Genomic DNA, 15301 nt, shown 5'->3' with positions numbered 1-15301 from the left:
GAATCCTGTTGCCTCGTGCAGCAGCCAGGGAGTGCAGGAGCACAGCAGTGACCTCTCCAGGTCCCCACTTCAGATGTTTCCCTGACTTTGACACCACTTGGAGACATTCTTGAAGGATTTATCAGAAAGTTTGGGAAAATAACTGGGGGAAGGGAGATGCCTGCTTTCCAGGAGGGGAGAGGAAATCTCTCTGCTCTCTCCCTGGCGGTGCCATCTCCATGGCACTGACCTGCTGTGCCCCCAGATGACACAAGCTGAGGTCACAGCAGGATGTGCTGCATCACAGGGAGGTCTCCATGGTGTCCTGGGTGAGGGCCCTCAGTTCCCTCCGAGACCTAGGTGCTGTTGGGCACTGCTCACGCCCTCCCTGCCGCTGCCCTTGTAGTGGCTCCATGGCAAGACTGGAGACAGGAGTTAATGGGGGCTGTGCTGGGATCCGTCGCTGACACGCAGAGGAACAGGAGCACGATGAAAAGGAGTGTTGGGTGAAGGGAAGAACATCCCTCCTCCTGGGCTGCAGAGGTGAGCCGAGGGCAAAGAGGCGAGATGGAGGACTGCTGGATGGACACCATCAGCCGAGACCACAGTTCCTTGTTCCCAAGGCTCCTGCAGCTCTCCACTGAGGGTAAGGGTTCGGGTACTTCTTCCCGAGATGTTGCACAAAGATTGGTAACTGCAAAAACTGCTGTGAATCCAGGGCTGTGGGGGTGGCTGGACAGGACTGGGGGCTGCCACAAGAGTCATCTCTGAGGGTCCCATCTGTCTTAGTGGACAGCCAGGACTCCTGGGTCATGGGGCAGGAGATGCGCTGAGCCTCAAGGCTTCTGTGGTCCAGCTCCATTGCCTTTTGGGGTCTGTGGGGGGCATGGGAATGCATGGCAGGTTTTCCATGGATCGTGTCCCCCTTTGCGACCTGGCTCTGAGAAGAATTGGGGTCCTGCATCCCAGAGGCTGGGGCAGCCTGCTGCTCTCATGGGGCTCTCAAGAACCTGCTGAAATGTCCATGTACAATAAGGAAACCACCTTGTAATGACCCCAGGTCCCCTGCCTGTTTGAGAGGACCTCTGATCCTTTCATGCTTGGTACAAGTTGGTACAGCATGTTTTGGGCTCAGAGAAGCCATCTTGAGATGGTCATAGCCTGTGTCCTTGCGCAGGTTGGACTCAAAACATCTGCATGCAACAGAAAGCCTATTTGGGAGAGCACCTTGGAAACAGGTGGAGGCACGGTGCCCACTGCCAAGTCCTGACTGACCCAAGGATTTTTCTCTGAGCTATGGGGTGCAGTGCTGCAGTAAGCCCAAAAGAGCCATCTCCCCCAGTCCCTTCACGACCCCACACCCCCACTTCCTAGCACCAGCAGGCCCAGAGCTGGTCCCCAGCCTCACTGCCCTGTGCCCCCATGGGGCTCCTCAGCCCTCTGGAGCGACCCCTCGGGGCACAGCCCAGACCCACACAGAGCAGCCCCTGCTGGGCCATGGCCCAGCCCTGCCAGGCGCAGCGGGAGGGCTGCCAAGCCCTGGGGCTACCCTGGGGAAGGGACTGGGGCAGGAGGGCCGAGAGGACACTGCCCTGCCCTGGTGGCAGCAGCACGTTGCCCGCAGGCTCCGGCGCCCCGGCCATTCCCAGGGCCCCAGCGCCGGCACCAGGGCTGGCACCAGCACAGGCCCCAGAGCCGCCCTCCAAGCCCAGCACGTCCCCCAGGGCACAGGGCAGCAAGAAGCCCCACGGGGCCCCTGCAGCAGAGTGGCCCGGCCCGGGGCCCTGCACTGCCCGGGCACCCAGCGCCGGGCTGCCCTGAGGCCCCGCTGCACCTCGCGGTGCCGCCCACAAGATGGCGCCATCCCGCGGTGGGAGGGGAGGGGGCAGAGCTGGCTGCCAGGGCAGGAGGGCGCAGCGTTGCCATGGCATCGCCTGAGTGCGGCCCTCCTATTGGCTGTCCTGAGGAGGAGGGTGGGAAGGATTTGAATGATGGCTGTCTCAGCCAATCGTAGTCCAGAGTGGGAAAAGGCCAAGAGAAGAGAGAGGTGCAAGAGCAGAGGGAGCGAAGCAGGCGAGAAGGGAGCGGGAGTGAGAGCGGGTGCGAGTGGGGCTGGTGGGGGCTGCGGGTGCGTTCAAATGCCGGCGGGTGCCCTCTCGCTGCAGCAGGTGCTGCAGGTGCTGCCGAGGGGGCTGCTTTCCTGCAGGAGGCTGTTGGGGCTGTGACCACGGCCATCAGCAGGTCTGCGGCGAGGCTGTGTGTTTTTGAGATCATTTCTGCCTGAGCAGCTGATCAGTCAGGATTTGTCTCGTGGCTGAGGAAGTTCTAGTGAGGTAATTTTTGCCTCAGAGTCTTCTTGGCCAAAGGCAGAGACCTGGTTTTGCAGGTGACTGTGAAGTCCCATCTTTCTGATTCCCTGATATACCGGTAGCAGGCAGTTAGGCCTGGGCGTTGAGTGTGAGGTCTCTTGTCCAAGTCCCTGCTAGGGCAGGAGTGGTTCGTGGCAGGGGAAGTTACTTTGAGGAAATTTCTGTCCCTGAAGGCCATAGCAGCAGCAGGCATGTGTTGGGGGTTTGCACTTGTGAGGTCCCCTCTCTGTGAGCAGCTGACAGGTCAGGAGAAGCAACATGGCCAGGATGGTGGTGGTGAGGTGACTGACTCCTGGTTTTGTGCCCAGGGTAGGAGTTGACCCCTGCAGAGCTCTGCAGCAATATGGAACTGCAGCTACTCAGTCAAGCAGAAGTAGATGTTCCATACCATCTGTCACAAATTCTGTTCCACTCCATCATCCTGCATTAGTCCTGCTACGTTTAAAATGCAGATGATGTTCTCTGGTGAATGTGGACATGCAGTTTGACTTTGTACTTCTTGCTGAGTAGAGTCTTGCAGCCCATTCCTGGTCAGCTAGAGTCCAAGTAGAGTTTTGAGGCTGCTAAATGAATCTAGTGCTGATGTGCACAATGATATTAGTAATCTCTGATTCCCAGGGTGTGTGTGTGCTTTAGAAATTCCCCCTGTTGAAACAGTAGGGAGGCTGTGAGATTTTCCTGCAAGGTCTGAATGCTGTGCCTGTCTTTTAGGTGTCCACCTGCTTTTATGACGCATTTGGAAGTGTAACATGTTAGAGGTCTCTGAGTTTCTGTCCGAGTATGCAGTCACTGGAGAAGGAGTGCAAAGGGTGTTGGAGGGAAATGAAGGAATGTCATCCCCCCAAAGTTATGGGCCCCATTTTCAAAGAGATTTCATTTTCATGGAAGCTGAGACACAAGCAAGAGGCAAGAGCTGGCCTGCTCCTCCCTTGTGAGAGCCCCTTGCTCTGTGCTTTCTGGAGGTGGGAAGTGAGCAGGCCCTGGGCTGTGAGTGGATGCTGAGAGGTAGTGCCTGTTGCAAGGCCTTGGAGGAGCAGAAGGGAGTTGAAGGATGTAGAGTTGGGCTTTGTGTGTTGTGGGGCACATAGGGGTGCCCTGCCAGCTGTCATATGTGGTGCAGTGCTGTGTGTGTCGCTGATACAATTGTGGATGTTGGCTGACAACCCTTTTTAGAGGCGAGGGGCGATGAATGCGGTTTGCATCCCTGTGCAGGCATGGCCTGTGGTGGGGCTGGGTGGTAGCTGCAATGTCTCGGTGCTCAGCATGGAGGAAGGTAGCTGGAGAGAGCAGTACAGTGCAGAAGGAGTGCTGCCAGGTTGGGGAGCTGAGGAGCCCTGTGAAGTAAGGAGGTGTTTGCTCAAAGGACCGAGGCTGCTGTGGTGTCATGGGCCAGAGATGCTGGGAGACTGCTGCCTTCAGTGCGCTGAGGTCCAGGCCTTGAGCTTGCTAAGCTCTTGCCAGGATGTGCAGGTAGGATGCTGCCTAAAGGACCCGGAGTGTTTCTCCTTGTTCTGAGATGCAAACAAAGCCTGCTTTTTCCTTCCTTGCCTCTTGTTTGCTTTTCCTGATGAAATCTTTTATCTGCAGCAGTGTTTGCTGAGAGAGGAGGAGCAGGCGGGGGATGCATGTTGGGAAGTGGGCAAGGGAATGCCGTAAGCTCTTTGAAGGAGTGAAGGCCTTCTGGCAAGATGGTTGTTGGAGGCAGGCAGGTATGTTCTTGGGAGCTGACTGTCAAGGGGCTGTGTTGGAGCTGTGTGGTGGCCCCAGTGGTTTGGTGCTCAGCCATGGGAGGAGGTGTATGGACAGAGCAGTACTGTGCTCCTAGAGCCCGGACTGCGATCACTGTGTCCTTCTGGGAAACATGGGTGAGGACTCTTGGTGACCGTGTTCTGACCTTAGAGCATCCTGGTGTGAGCCAGAGATGCTTACAGTTTGGTGATTTCTGTCAGCTGAGGTTCAGGCTTGCAGTTTTTGAAGGTCTTGTGCTTTCCTGAGACTTTGAGATTTTACCGTTTCCCCTGGAGAAAGCAATCTTCTCACTCCTTCAAGGCTTTCTGTCCCTGGTCAGTGGTGGAGGCAGCATCTGCAAAGCCACTGGTGCCTTTGGAAGGAGTCTGAGAACAGCAGATGCCTTGAGCCTTCAATGGGGAGACATCTGGAGATAGGGATCTAACAGCCTGCTGAAGGCAGGTCCCAGTGGAGCAGGTCTATTTGGGCCTTTCTCAGTAGAGTTTTGATTATCTGCCTGGATGGAGATGTGGGGACGTGCCTGGATCCCTGTGCCACAGTTTGGCCACCCTCCTGGAAAACAAGGGTTCTTAATATGTAAGAAGAATTTGCCATTGTCCAATTTGTCCCTGTGGCCTCTCATGCTCTCAGTGTGCTCCTCCAAAAAAATCCATCTCTGTCTTGTCTGTGCCCTCCATAAGCCAGCTGTGCACAGCATGCGTGTCCCTCTTGGCTTTGTCTTGTCTAGGCTTAAGAATCCCAGCTCTCTCAGCCTCTACCTGTATGCCCCATGCTCCAGGCCTTGACTGTCTTGGTGTCCCTGTGCTGGACCCCCTGCTGTGTGTTTGGGCCTTTGCAGAACTGGGGTGTCCAGAGGGGACCCGATATACAGACATGGTCTCAGCTGTGCCAAAAAGAGGAGTAGAAGCTTTCAGTGGCCCCACAGGCTGTGCTCTCAGAAATACAGCTCAGCGCAGAGGGGAGACATTTGCCACCGACTGTTGCGACTGTTGAAGGCCAGCAGAACTGACAGTAACACGCTGATTTTCTCTTTCTTTCTAGGTTACTCCAGTCCCATATGTTGCTGGCGTAGTCCTAAAACTGCTGAGGATGGAGGCAGGATGCCAGGGTGTGTGCCTGTACCTGTCAACATCTTTGCCACCATTGTGATCTGTCTGAGAAAGCAGCTGCAAGACGTGAGGTGTTGAATGAGGTGAGGCTACTACGAGTGGATGTGAAGGCTTCTGTAAGTGCGCCTGGCTTCCATGGGTGACTTGGGGTGTAGGTTCACGTCCGCTGTGCTGCAACTTCTGCATCGCACAAATGCTGTTAGTGCCAGCTTGCTCTGCAAATGCTACTGTGTTCCCTCCTTTTCCAAGAAGGTTGTGGTGCCACATATTTGTCTGAGTGTCCCAAAGCCTCTGTAGCTTGAAATTGAGGATGTCTCACAGTTGTTGGGTTCCTGTCTCTGTGAGGGGTGAAGATGTGCCCAGGGTCAGGTTGTGAATGCAGCTGTGGAGCTCAGAGTGCTGCTGCAAAGCCCGTGCAGCCAGACAGGTGGCATTTCAGCAGACCGCCAGGCTGGGGCTGTCTGCTTGCTTGGGCCTCATTTCAAAGCCTCTGCACACTTTTTCCCTTCACAGGGACTTCTTGTCCAAGTAACTAAAGGAAAGGAAGCGAGGTTACTTTGGTCTCAGGAGGCCTCAATCTCAGGAGGCCTTAAGGACTCTCAAATGTTTCTACGTTATATCTGTAGCGTTGTATTATTAAAGAAAAACCCCATCCCTGCCCTGAGTAGGTGGAGGTTCCTGAGATTGTGGGGGTGGAAAGTAGCAGCCTGCTCTGCCTGAAGAAAGCAGAATCCTCCCCTCTGAAAACAGCAGCATTGCCCTGTGAGCCAGCCCTGTGCTTGATCTTGTGCTGATCATTTGCACATGCCCTGTGAGCCTAGAGTGCCTTGGCCACCTTGTGATGTTAGCACAAGAGCTTCCCTGTGTGCCTGTGTTTTGGAGGGATGGGAAGGCAGTGAACAGAGCAGTGCCTGGGGAGTGTGAGTGGCCAGTGTCCTGCGGATCCATCTTCTTGCTGGCTCTTGGTTGCATGTAGCAGACGAGGCAGCTGTGTGGGGCAGAGACAGTGTGTTTGTAGACTAGCTGGCACAGCAGAAGTCTGGTATGAGGTTGATGGCTGTTGCAGTGCTGAGTTGTTCTGTCAGTGTCAGACAGCCTTTCCAGTGCAGCTGCTCCCTGGGCTGATCTCCTTACGTAGGCCCTGGCATCCTGCTGTCATTTTGTAGATGCTTGTGGTGGTTGCATTTCCCCACTTGCAGCAAAGAGTTACGCGGCAGGCACAAACATGGAGCTGGGCTCAGTGAGGCTCTTGGCTGGGCTCGGTTTGAAGGAAGGAAAAATCTCAGAGGCTGCCACTTGAAGGTTTCTCTTTGGCATCATTCCTGGTGGGAGAGCAGAAGAGAAAAAGGGCACAAATCTCCCTGGGAAAGCTAACATCACCCCCCAGCGAGTGCTGCATTCACCCTGTGCAGCCTTAAACCCTTGTGATGCAGATGTCTGCCTGTGGATGACTCTTTGTGCTCCATTTACCATCATTGCAGAGAAGCAGCAGCTGCCAAAGTGTCGTTCCGCTACTCCACAAGCCCACAGCTGAAGACACAAGGTGCACTAGGCCTTGTCCGCCTTGAGATCCACAGGGCTCTCTAGAGGCTCCAAAACTTGCTGGGAGACAGACCCCCTGGAGAGTTTACCCTGCTGCCTGTCAGACTGAGGTGAGGCTGCCCATCCTGCAAGCACAAGTGGTGTGCAAAGGAGCTGAGAGTTTTACGCTTCTCAGGTCCCCTTTGGAAATGGAACTTCAATTAAATTCATTCACCAAAGCTAGGGAGCTAAGTTGTTTTTGATTCTGCTGGCACTTCCACCAGTAAGCTGGCCACTTTCAGAGGTAAATTGGGTCGAGCCAACAGTGGTACATGCATGAAGCTGGAAACGGAGGCTGTCATCTGCCCCCCTCTCTTTTCTGCATACCACTTACTCTTTTGAACTCTGATGGCCCTGAAGACCAAGAATCCAGTACCCTACTGAGACGCTAAAGGTACATACTGCCACTCCCCTATTCCCTTCTATGGTAAATGGGAACAATATTCCAGCAAGTAGTTCAGCCACAGCGTCTTGGGCCTGGTCTCCTAGTGCCGTCTGTTTCCACCACCCTAAAGGCAAAGAGATGAGCTCCTCTGAGCCAGGCTGTGGGGCACTGCATGACGATGTGGGGAGAGTGCCTGGTCCCCAAAGCTGTGCAACATCACAAATGGATGTACCCCCTCCCAACGTAGTCATGCCCAAATCCTTGTGTGGGAAGGTTAGGGCTCTGCAAAGTACCTGCCCATGAAACTTGTGGTGTGGAATGCGCAGGAATGTCGCTGGCAGTGGGAAATATGGACTCATTCTGCAGGGTCTCTCCAGCCGCATCCTATCAGCCCATGGCCTTTTGTTCATGCACCTCAAGAGCACCTTGGACTTCACCGTGCGCGAGGTGGGTGATGCAATGCAGGCTGGGAGAAGAACCGGACAGGTCAACGTTCGCTCACATGGGACACGCTTCATCGTCCCCCAGCGTAAAGCACGTGTGAGTCATAGAAGGGAGACAGAAGCCCTGAGGAGCCACGCAGATGGCATGGAAAGATGGTGCTGGGCAGGAGACAGGAAAGCAAACAGTTGGAATTGTCCACCCGCGACCTGAAGCCAGGCACGCCATCACGAAGCCCTCATCCCCCAGCAGCTCACTCTGCTTTCCCCAGGCCGCCCTTCCTACAGCCCAGCTGCCAACGCTCCTGTCTGCACCTGATCTGGCACCAGCCTCCCTCCTGCCCACTGCTCTCAGCAACCTGCCTGCTCTCCATCATAACAGCACAAGGGCTCATGCTGGAAGCTGCCCCCCAGCCTTGTGCTGAGGTGACACCGGGAGCATGGGGGTGGGGAAGTGCCTGTGAGAAAGATGAGCAGGGGTCAGGCAGCGTGATCTGCTCTTGCAGATCTGCAGGGTGGCCCTGGGAGGAGACATCAGAGACGCCATGCATTTCCTCACCTCATTGCAGGGGCCCTGGGGAGAGAGTGCCAGAGCCTGCATTGCTCAGCCCTGCCAACTCCCACGGCCAAAGCCATACTCACCAGGGCTGCAGCCCAGTTCGCAGGAGCCATTGGATGTGCTGAGGTGATGCACCTCCCGGAGGTGATCTTGCTGCTGCTTAAAAGAAGCTTCCAAGTGGGGTTGTGAAGTTGTCATGTCCTGGTGCTGCTAGCTCTGCCTCCAAGCAGAGGAGAGCGAGGCAACTGAAGGCAATCTTCTTGTGTCCTGAGCTCTGGCAGCTCTCCAGCAGCTCCCATGCTACATGGCTTAAGGGAGTTGAAATGAACAAGAGCAAGAGCACTGCTGAAGAGAGCCAGTGCCAGCTTCTTACCTGGAAGGTAGCTCCAGCTCCAACACCGTGGCTTGCACTGCACAGCAACAGCACAAAGGGGAAGAATTAAAACACACAAGGAGATAAAATCCCATGGGCAGGTGGGGTGAGAGTGAAAGGAGCAAAACGTGGAGGCAATCTAAACCCAAACCCCAATCCAAACCATTCCTACCCGAAGCAGCTCAGTGCACATAATTCTCCCACCGCACTTACCTGCATCTGTCCAGCTTCCAATGGCTGTGCAGAGCTCCTACAAACAAGGCACCAGCAGGAACACCAGACAAAGCAGGGAAGGACAGGAGTCAGGGTCTCCCTGCTGAGGGAGAGCAGAGGGTGACAGGAGGCAAGTGAGTCATGCTGAGGAACCTCTTAGAAGTCAGCTCCGGTATGGAGGAGGGAGGTGTTGAGCGCATCGCACAGCTGTGGGACTTTGCTTCCAGACAGGACCTGCTCTGTCAGTGCTCAGCTGCTCTCTTGGCACAGCCTTTTACTGCTCTCTGCCATCGATCCTCACGTGTCCGTCTGGGGCTCCTGGCCAGCACAGTAGTGGTCTGTGTCTTGAAAACACAAATCCTGCAGTAGGAGAGCCCATGTTGCAGGGCCCAGATGCTGTATCTGGAGTGGTGTTGGCGTTCATCTCTTAGACTAGTGTAAAGGGCACAGACAACGAGAAAACTGTCTCACTGGGACTCCTCAGGGTCTCCCTGAATCCCCAGCTTGGGGATGTTCTGACACCTTGCCTCTGCTCAGCATTTGTCATGGCACCCAGCTGCATTGCGCTGGTCTTTCTATAAACCTGGTGCTGCAGTGTCCTGCCAAAGGTACTTTTAGACAGCCAGCTCCTCGACTAACAGCTGTGGGGACAGACAGACGTGGTCATGTGTGCGGGCTCTGCACCTGCCAGTGCCTAGCCCAGCTCGTGCTCCAAGATTTCCCCAGGAGCCGTTCATGCCCTTCTTCAGCTCATTGAGAAGGACCTTAACGAGTCTTTGCCCCTAGCATTGCAGTTCCCCCTCCACCAAGGATGACACTACTCACCAACTGACTATCAGAGCTTGTCGTGCTGAAGACAGCCCTCAGAGTGCAGCACTCCAGACCCTTTTCCACTTGCTTTGGTGTTCTTTTGTAGTCTTCATCTCCCCAGGCTTCTTGGACTGCTCTCATCTCTGCTTGCTGACCGTCTGCTGGGCAGTCCCACTGTCCCTCCTACTGCTGAGGCCATGCGTGCCTCTTGCTGGGCTGGGCACAGGCCTCAGAGCTGCTTGCCTTCCTCTTGGTGGGCAGCCGGGTCCTCCCGGGTGAGCGCTGCCTGTCCCTGCCATCAGCAAAGGGGATGTGGCTGCAGCCCTGCACAGCGCAAGCAGCCGTGTCCTCCATGTGCCCCTGCTGGAGCTCTCTCTCCTCCCTGGAGGCAGCAGGGCAGCAGCTGGGGTGGCTCCAGCCAGTTTGGTTTGGCATGGCAGAGACTAGCGAGCTGCCCGCCCTGGCTTTGCTGTGGCTGCAGCTGGGTGTGTGGAGTGGCTGCTCTTTCTGCCCCGTGTCACCTTCCTCTGCTGGGGCTGAGTGCTCCGAGTCTGAGGAGAGCACAGTGCATTCAGGGCTTCTCTCTGCCGAGGGCTTCCAATATCCCACAAGGACACAGCTGTCTGACGAGGAGTCACTGTCCTGGGGGTTGGCAGGAGCCGGCAACTGTCTCTGGGCTTCTCCTCCTGCTTGAGCTGCCCTGTTGTCAGAGTTTGTCTGTAGATCTTGGTGAGATTGTGTGGCTGTGGCAATGTCACGGGGGCCTGCATACGAGGTGACAGGAAGCGTTGTATAGCCAGGGCTGCCAGCTGGGGATGGACTCTGGGCTGGCCCTGGAGTCGTGGCTGTACTCGCAGCAGCTGCTGGGCTTAATGATGCTGAGGGGCCTCCTTCGTGCTGGCTGTGAGAGTGGCAATCATATATGGCCTGCTGGTCGTAGGTCTCCATGGTGCATGAGCACTGGGCAAAGCTGATGAGCTCGTGGACGAAATGCCTGGTGCGACTCAGCAGCAGCAGCTCTAAGTCGTCAGCAAAGGCCTGACTGTCCAGGTCATACCTCCTGAGGTTTGTCAGGACGATGAGCTCCGTGATGGTGATCAGTGACTGGTGGACTCCAAAGAGGACTCTCAGTTCGTGCTGGAGCCAGGGCAGCAACCTCTGAATGCTGTCCGGATTGCGGGAGAAGAACTCTGCGGAGATGTCTTGGGGGTGGCCGCCATGGGGAACCCTTTGCACGCGCATCCCTGTGCGGTACAGAGCACGGCGGAAGTTCAGCATCTCCTCCTCTGTCGCTGGCACATGTCTCTGAGATCTGCTCTCAGCACTGGCCTGCCTGTGCAGAGACAGCCTCTGGCTTGGCTCCCGCAGCCCTCCGGCTCTCTGCCTCTGCCTGCTGTGGCTTGGAGGCCCCTCCAGGCTGCTGCCATCCTGGGCAGAGGATGGCATCTGAGGAGCAGGGGACTGCTGCTGCAGGTGAGGTGCAGGGCGATGGTGCCTCCTGGTGGCAGGGCGACGAGGAGCTCTCTGTCGCGGCCGCCAGGCACAAGAGCTATCTTTGGGAGGCCTCACAACATACTCCTGGTAGTCATCTTCTGCCAGCACTGTGTGCAGAATAGACTGGAAAACCTGCTTGCAGAGGGGGCATTCGGCCTTTGTTTTCGACCAGCGGAGCACACAACCAAAGCAGAACTTGTGGAAGCAGGGTTTCACGTAGGCAATGTCGTCTAAGGTGTCCAGACAGATGGGACATGTAGCATCTGGAGCTGCTGGTGTTGGTGTGGTGTGCTGCAGAGGGCTGGGGAGAGCTGAGGATGAGGAACTACCATCCATGGCAGGTGCCTCAGCTGCTGCTGCTGTGCTCTGCTGAAGAAAGAGAGGCCAAGATGATTCCCTTTGTCAGGAAGACTGTGAGGGTGATGTGGGGGCTGGACTAGGGTGCAGGTGGGGGTGCAGAAGAACCATTGGCACACACCGAAACTCAGAGGAGGCACCTTTGGGGCTGAGACAAAAGAATGTGGGCGCTGGTGGGCTAATAACCTGGAAAGCCTGGGTGCCCTCAAAAAGGGAGGTGTTGTGGGTCAAGCTCCTGCCAACTAAGGAAGAGAGCAAGGAAAGGCATTGCAAAATGTTCAGGCTCAGGAACTGCCTAGGATGTGCAGAAGCTCTCTGCCTCCTTCCTCAGAAAGAGGAGAGGCCTGTTTGCACCAATACCACTTTCATCAGCCGAACACGGGAGGCTGTGGGCACATGCATTCAGTCATGCCTCAGAGCAACTCTTCCTTGATGAACTGGGAGCAGCCAGGTACCTGGGGAACCAACATACTGTGCCTGGGGATGACGGGCAGCCTTGCCATTCTTGGGTACCCAGTCTCAGTGCAGCCCTTTCTGCTTCTCCTCTTCAAAAGCATTGCTGTGCTGCTTGGGACTCAGCACTTCCCCAAAGCCCACTCTCCATCACCCCTTCCTTGCCTAGCCTAGCCTGCGGGGCATTGCCAGGTGCAGCTCAGAGCTGCCGGTGGGCACTGAGGAAGAGGCAGCGAGGTGCCTGAGTGTTTCCAGAGACCCCTGCAGCCTCTTGGTGCCCACAGAGCACTGGCCATAGATGCACAGCCTCGCTGTCAGCTCAGTGAGCCCAGTGGGATTATGGGAAAGACAGAAGGCACCTTTGGAATTGAGCACCCTGGACTGCTGCTAGCCCCAAAACATCCCAGCCCCCGTGAGAGTGGCATGCGTGAGCGGAGCTCCTGCTGTGTCTTGCACACAGGCTCATCAGCAGCCTGGGGGTGAGCTAAGCTGGGCAGGACTCTGCCCCTGGGGAGCTGCACGGAGAGCAGAGCAGCCCCAGAAGCTCAGAGGTGCCATCACAAGGGTGCCCTGAGCTGCACAGAGAGGACGCCCTGACCACAGGACCAGTGTTCCTTTGGGAAAGGACATGGTGCCAGGGCTTGGACACCTTTGGCAAGCCTTCCTGGATCTTTGCGCTTTTCCACAGCTTTCAGGGTGCTTCCTGAGCTGTCTGGTTGAAGGTTCAGGCCCAGACACGTGAGTTCTCTGTCAGGGAGCAATGTTATTTCTTTGGGCAGAGAGAGAGCCCCTCCGCGCTGCCATCCAGCCAAAGGCAGCAGAATTCAGCAACACCCCGTGTCCCTGGCAGCTCTGGACCCTGCTCTTTTCAAGGCAGGGTGGAGAGGCGATGAGCTGGAGGAGAGGACGGGGGCCTCTCCTGACCCTGCAGCTTCCCCAAGCTGACAGTGTCTTCACAGTGGGCAGGGCGGGGGCTTTGGCAGCAGGCGGCAGTGTGATGGCCTCTCTCAGCACGATAAGAGCAAGCCCCGTCGCTCCGCGTGTCCCGTCAGTTGTGGGCTGCTCAGTGAGAGCGGATGGCACCCACCTCCATGGGCTTCTCTGCTGGGGGCAGTGCGCGTGGGGAACGCAGGTGCGTCTCGGCTCCTCCAAGGGTTCAGGTGCGCTCTCCGCGCGGTGCTGTCAGGCTGGAGGGCCCTGTGTGTATGTGCGTGTGGCTGTGAAGGGAACAGGCTGCAGTTAGGGGAAAATCCGACCTGTGGCTTGGTACCTCAAACCGTGTGAATAAGGCCGCAACCGATCCGGAATTCAGAGAAGTCGTCAGAGGTAACATGAGGAGAGGCAGAAATACGGGATGAATCTGTGGAATTGCCCAGCATTTCTGAAGGAGGAAGGGAAGCATTCGTCAGACAGAGCTGCCTGTGGAGGGGGCAGGGGTGGGGATGGGGGTGTCAGGTAATGTATAGCTGAGGCATGAAAGTGGGGCGGGATACACAGAACTACTGAGAACAATCTAAGGGCAAGCAGACATGCTTCCTGCAGAGCAGAGGGAGGTGGCGAGGACCTGCCCTTGACCTCAGTGAGTTCTGGGTGATTCTGCTTTTTAAAGGAAGATTTACCTGTTGGCTCTCTCTTAATGCACTGTCTGTATACCTCTGAAGACCAGGAAGCTTTCTAGCTTGCTGCGTGGCGTCCTCTCTGCCTGGGAGAACTCAGGCTTGTTCCGAGATTTGAACATCAACAACCTCAGGGTCACGGAACCACGGAACGGCAGAGGGTGGGGGTCAGCTAGAGCAGGTTGCTTGGGGTCGCGTTCAGTCAGGTGTTCAATATCTCCACCAACAGAGACCCCACAGCCTCTCTGGGTGACCTGGGCAGTGTTTGACCACCCCCTCTGAGTGAAAAACCTGTCCCTTGTGTTTCAAGAGAATTTCCTAGATGCCAGTTTGTGCCCATTGCCTCTTGTCCTGTCACTGGGCCCCAGGGAGAAGAGTCGGCCTCCATCCGCTGTTCTTCCAATGTGTTGAAACACATTGATCAGATTCCCCCCGAGACTTCTTTTCTCCACGCTGACCACTCCCAGCCTCTCTGCATGTGATGCTGCAGTCCTGTAATCATCTTCATGACCCTTTGCTGGACTTGCTGCAGTATGGCCATGTCTCTCCTGTACTGGGGAGGGCAGAACTGCACAGTAGTCCAGGTGTGGCCTCACTGGATCTGAGGAGAGGAGAAAATCACCTGGAGGTGACTGCCCTCCTAATGCAGCCCAGGATGCTGGTGGGCAGGTGCTGGTGCCTGTAGTCGCCATGCAGTCCTGGAGGTTCAAGATGCTGAGGGCAATGGGGAAGGACAGTATCAACTGTAGAGATGTGGCCTTTGAGAGAGCAGACTTCACCTCCTTGAGGCAGCTGGTGGGGGGCATGTCATGGGAGGCAGCTCTGAAGGGGGAAGGAGAGCAGGGAAGCTGGCAAGCCTTTAAAAGCAGCTGCCTCCAAGTGCCAGAAGAGTGCAGCCCTGTGCTCAGGAGAACGGGCACAGCAGGAGACCACTGCTGTAAACAGCGAATTCCTGATGCAGTTAGAAGGCAAAAAGGCAGCACGTGGGGGATAGGAGCAGGGAGAAGGGAGAAGGCTACAGAGGAAGAGTTTAGAAGTGTTTCCCAGGCACATGGGCATGGCCTTAGGAAAGAGAAAGCTCCCTAGCAGGAGAGATAGAGAGCAGAGGCAGGTAAAGGTGAGGTCCTCGGTGCCTTCTTTGCCTTGGTCTTCAACAACAACATCCGCCCCACCCCCAGCTCCTATGCTTAGTGGAGGGGGGTTGTGGGGGAGATGAACTACAGGCAGCGTGCAAGGTTCGAGGGAGGGATTCCTTGCCAGAGCTCTGCCCATAGAAGTGCGTGGGGCCCTCACAGACTGCATCTGTGGGAGCTGAACGTTTTAGCCTAGGTCCTTGCAAGGCTGCACTCTCTCACCTTTGAAAGGGTCTCTGTGTGCCCGTGATGCCCAGGCTGCTGTGCAGGGAGCACTGGGCCCAGGTAGGGTGGACAGACAGCACAGAGACAGCAGCACCGCTGGCCTGGCTGGCAGCACCACTGGTGCTGGTGCCAGGGCTGGTGCCGGAGCCAATATAGGCCTCTGCAGTGAGCAGGTGGTGGGAAGGTAGTGTGGAGGTGCAGGGCAGGAGGGGACATGGGGCCCACGGGGCCTTTTTGGGAGCTGGTGCGGCAGGAGACAGCCTGAAGAGGCTGGAAGAGGAAAGCTTGGCCAAGCCCAGCACTGGCTTTGCCTGCAAACCTGCTGCTGCCCCGAGCTGTGCCATAGACGGGAACGGCTGTCGCTGGCTCTGCTGCAGCCCTCCAGCAGCCTCTGGCAGTGCCTCGGGGCTTACAGATGTGCCTGTGGATGCTGCACATGTGGCTGCTCAGCTGGAT

The 15301-nt window shown here is 56.4% G+C and overlaps 2 protein-coding genes across 2 annotated transcripts in view; one reads left to right on the top strand and one right to left on the bottom strand.

The window, feature by feature from the left end:
• The window catches only part of LOC134154788 (E3 ubiquitin-protein ligase Topors-like), a gene marked incomplete at its 5' end in the record, with an annotated part of 55312 nt that extends 50143 nt beyond the window's left edge, over window positions 1-5169 (top strand). The window contains one exon of the mRNA XM_062601445.1: window positions 5139-5169. Within this exon, the coding sequence (XP_062457429.1) occupies window positions 5139-5169 (31 nt within the window). The remainder of the gene's footprint in view (window positions 1-5138) is intronic.
• A 1585-nt stretch (window positions 5170-6754) lies between these two features.
• Window positions 6755-11340, bottom strand: LOC134154807 (E3 ubiquitin-protein ligase Topors-like; the record flags this gene model as incomplete). Its single annotated transcript, XM_062601462.1, has 3 exons — window positions 6755-6808; window positions 7466-7638; window positions 10089-11340. Coding segments are annotated over 3 exons (1479 nt in total), but the record flags the coding sequence as incomplete, so codon positions are not given.
• Window positions 11341-15301: the final 3961 nt, after the last annotated feature.

The sequence above is a fragment of the Rhea pennata genome, unplaced genomic scaffold (assembly GCF_028389875.1).
Source record: "Rhea pennata isolate bPtePen1 unplaced genomic scaffold, bPtePen1.pri scaffold_44, whole genome shotgun sequence".
In the NCBI taxonomy this organism is placed as follows: domain Eukaryota; kingdom Metazoa; phylum Chordata; class Aves; order Rheiformes; family Rheidae; genus Rhea; species Rhea pennata.
Note: the sequence above shows the minus strand (reverse complement) of the source record. Positions and strands in the feature narration are given on the sequence as shown.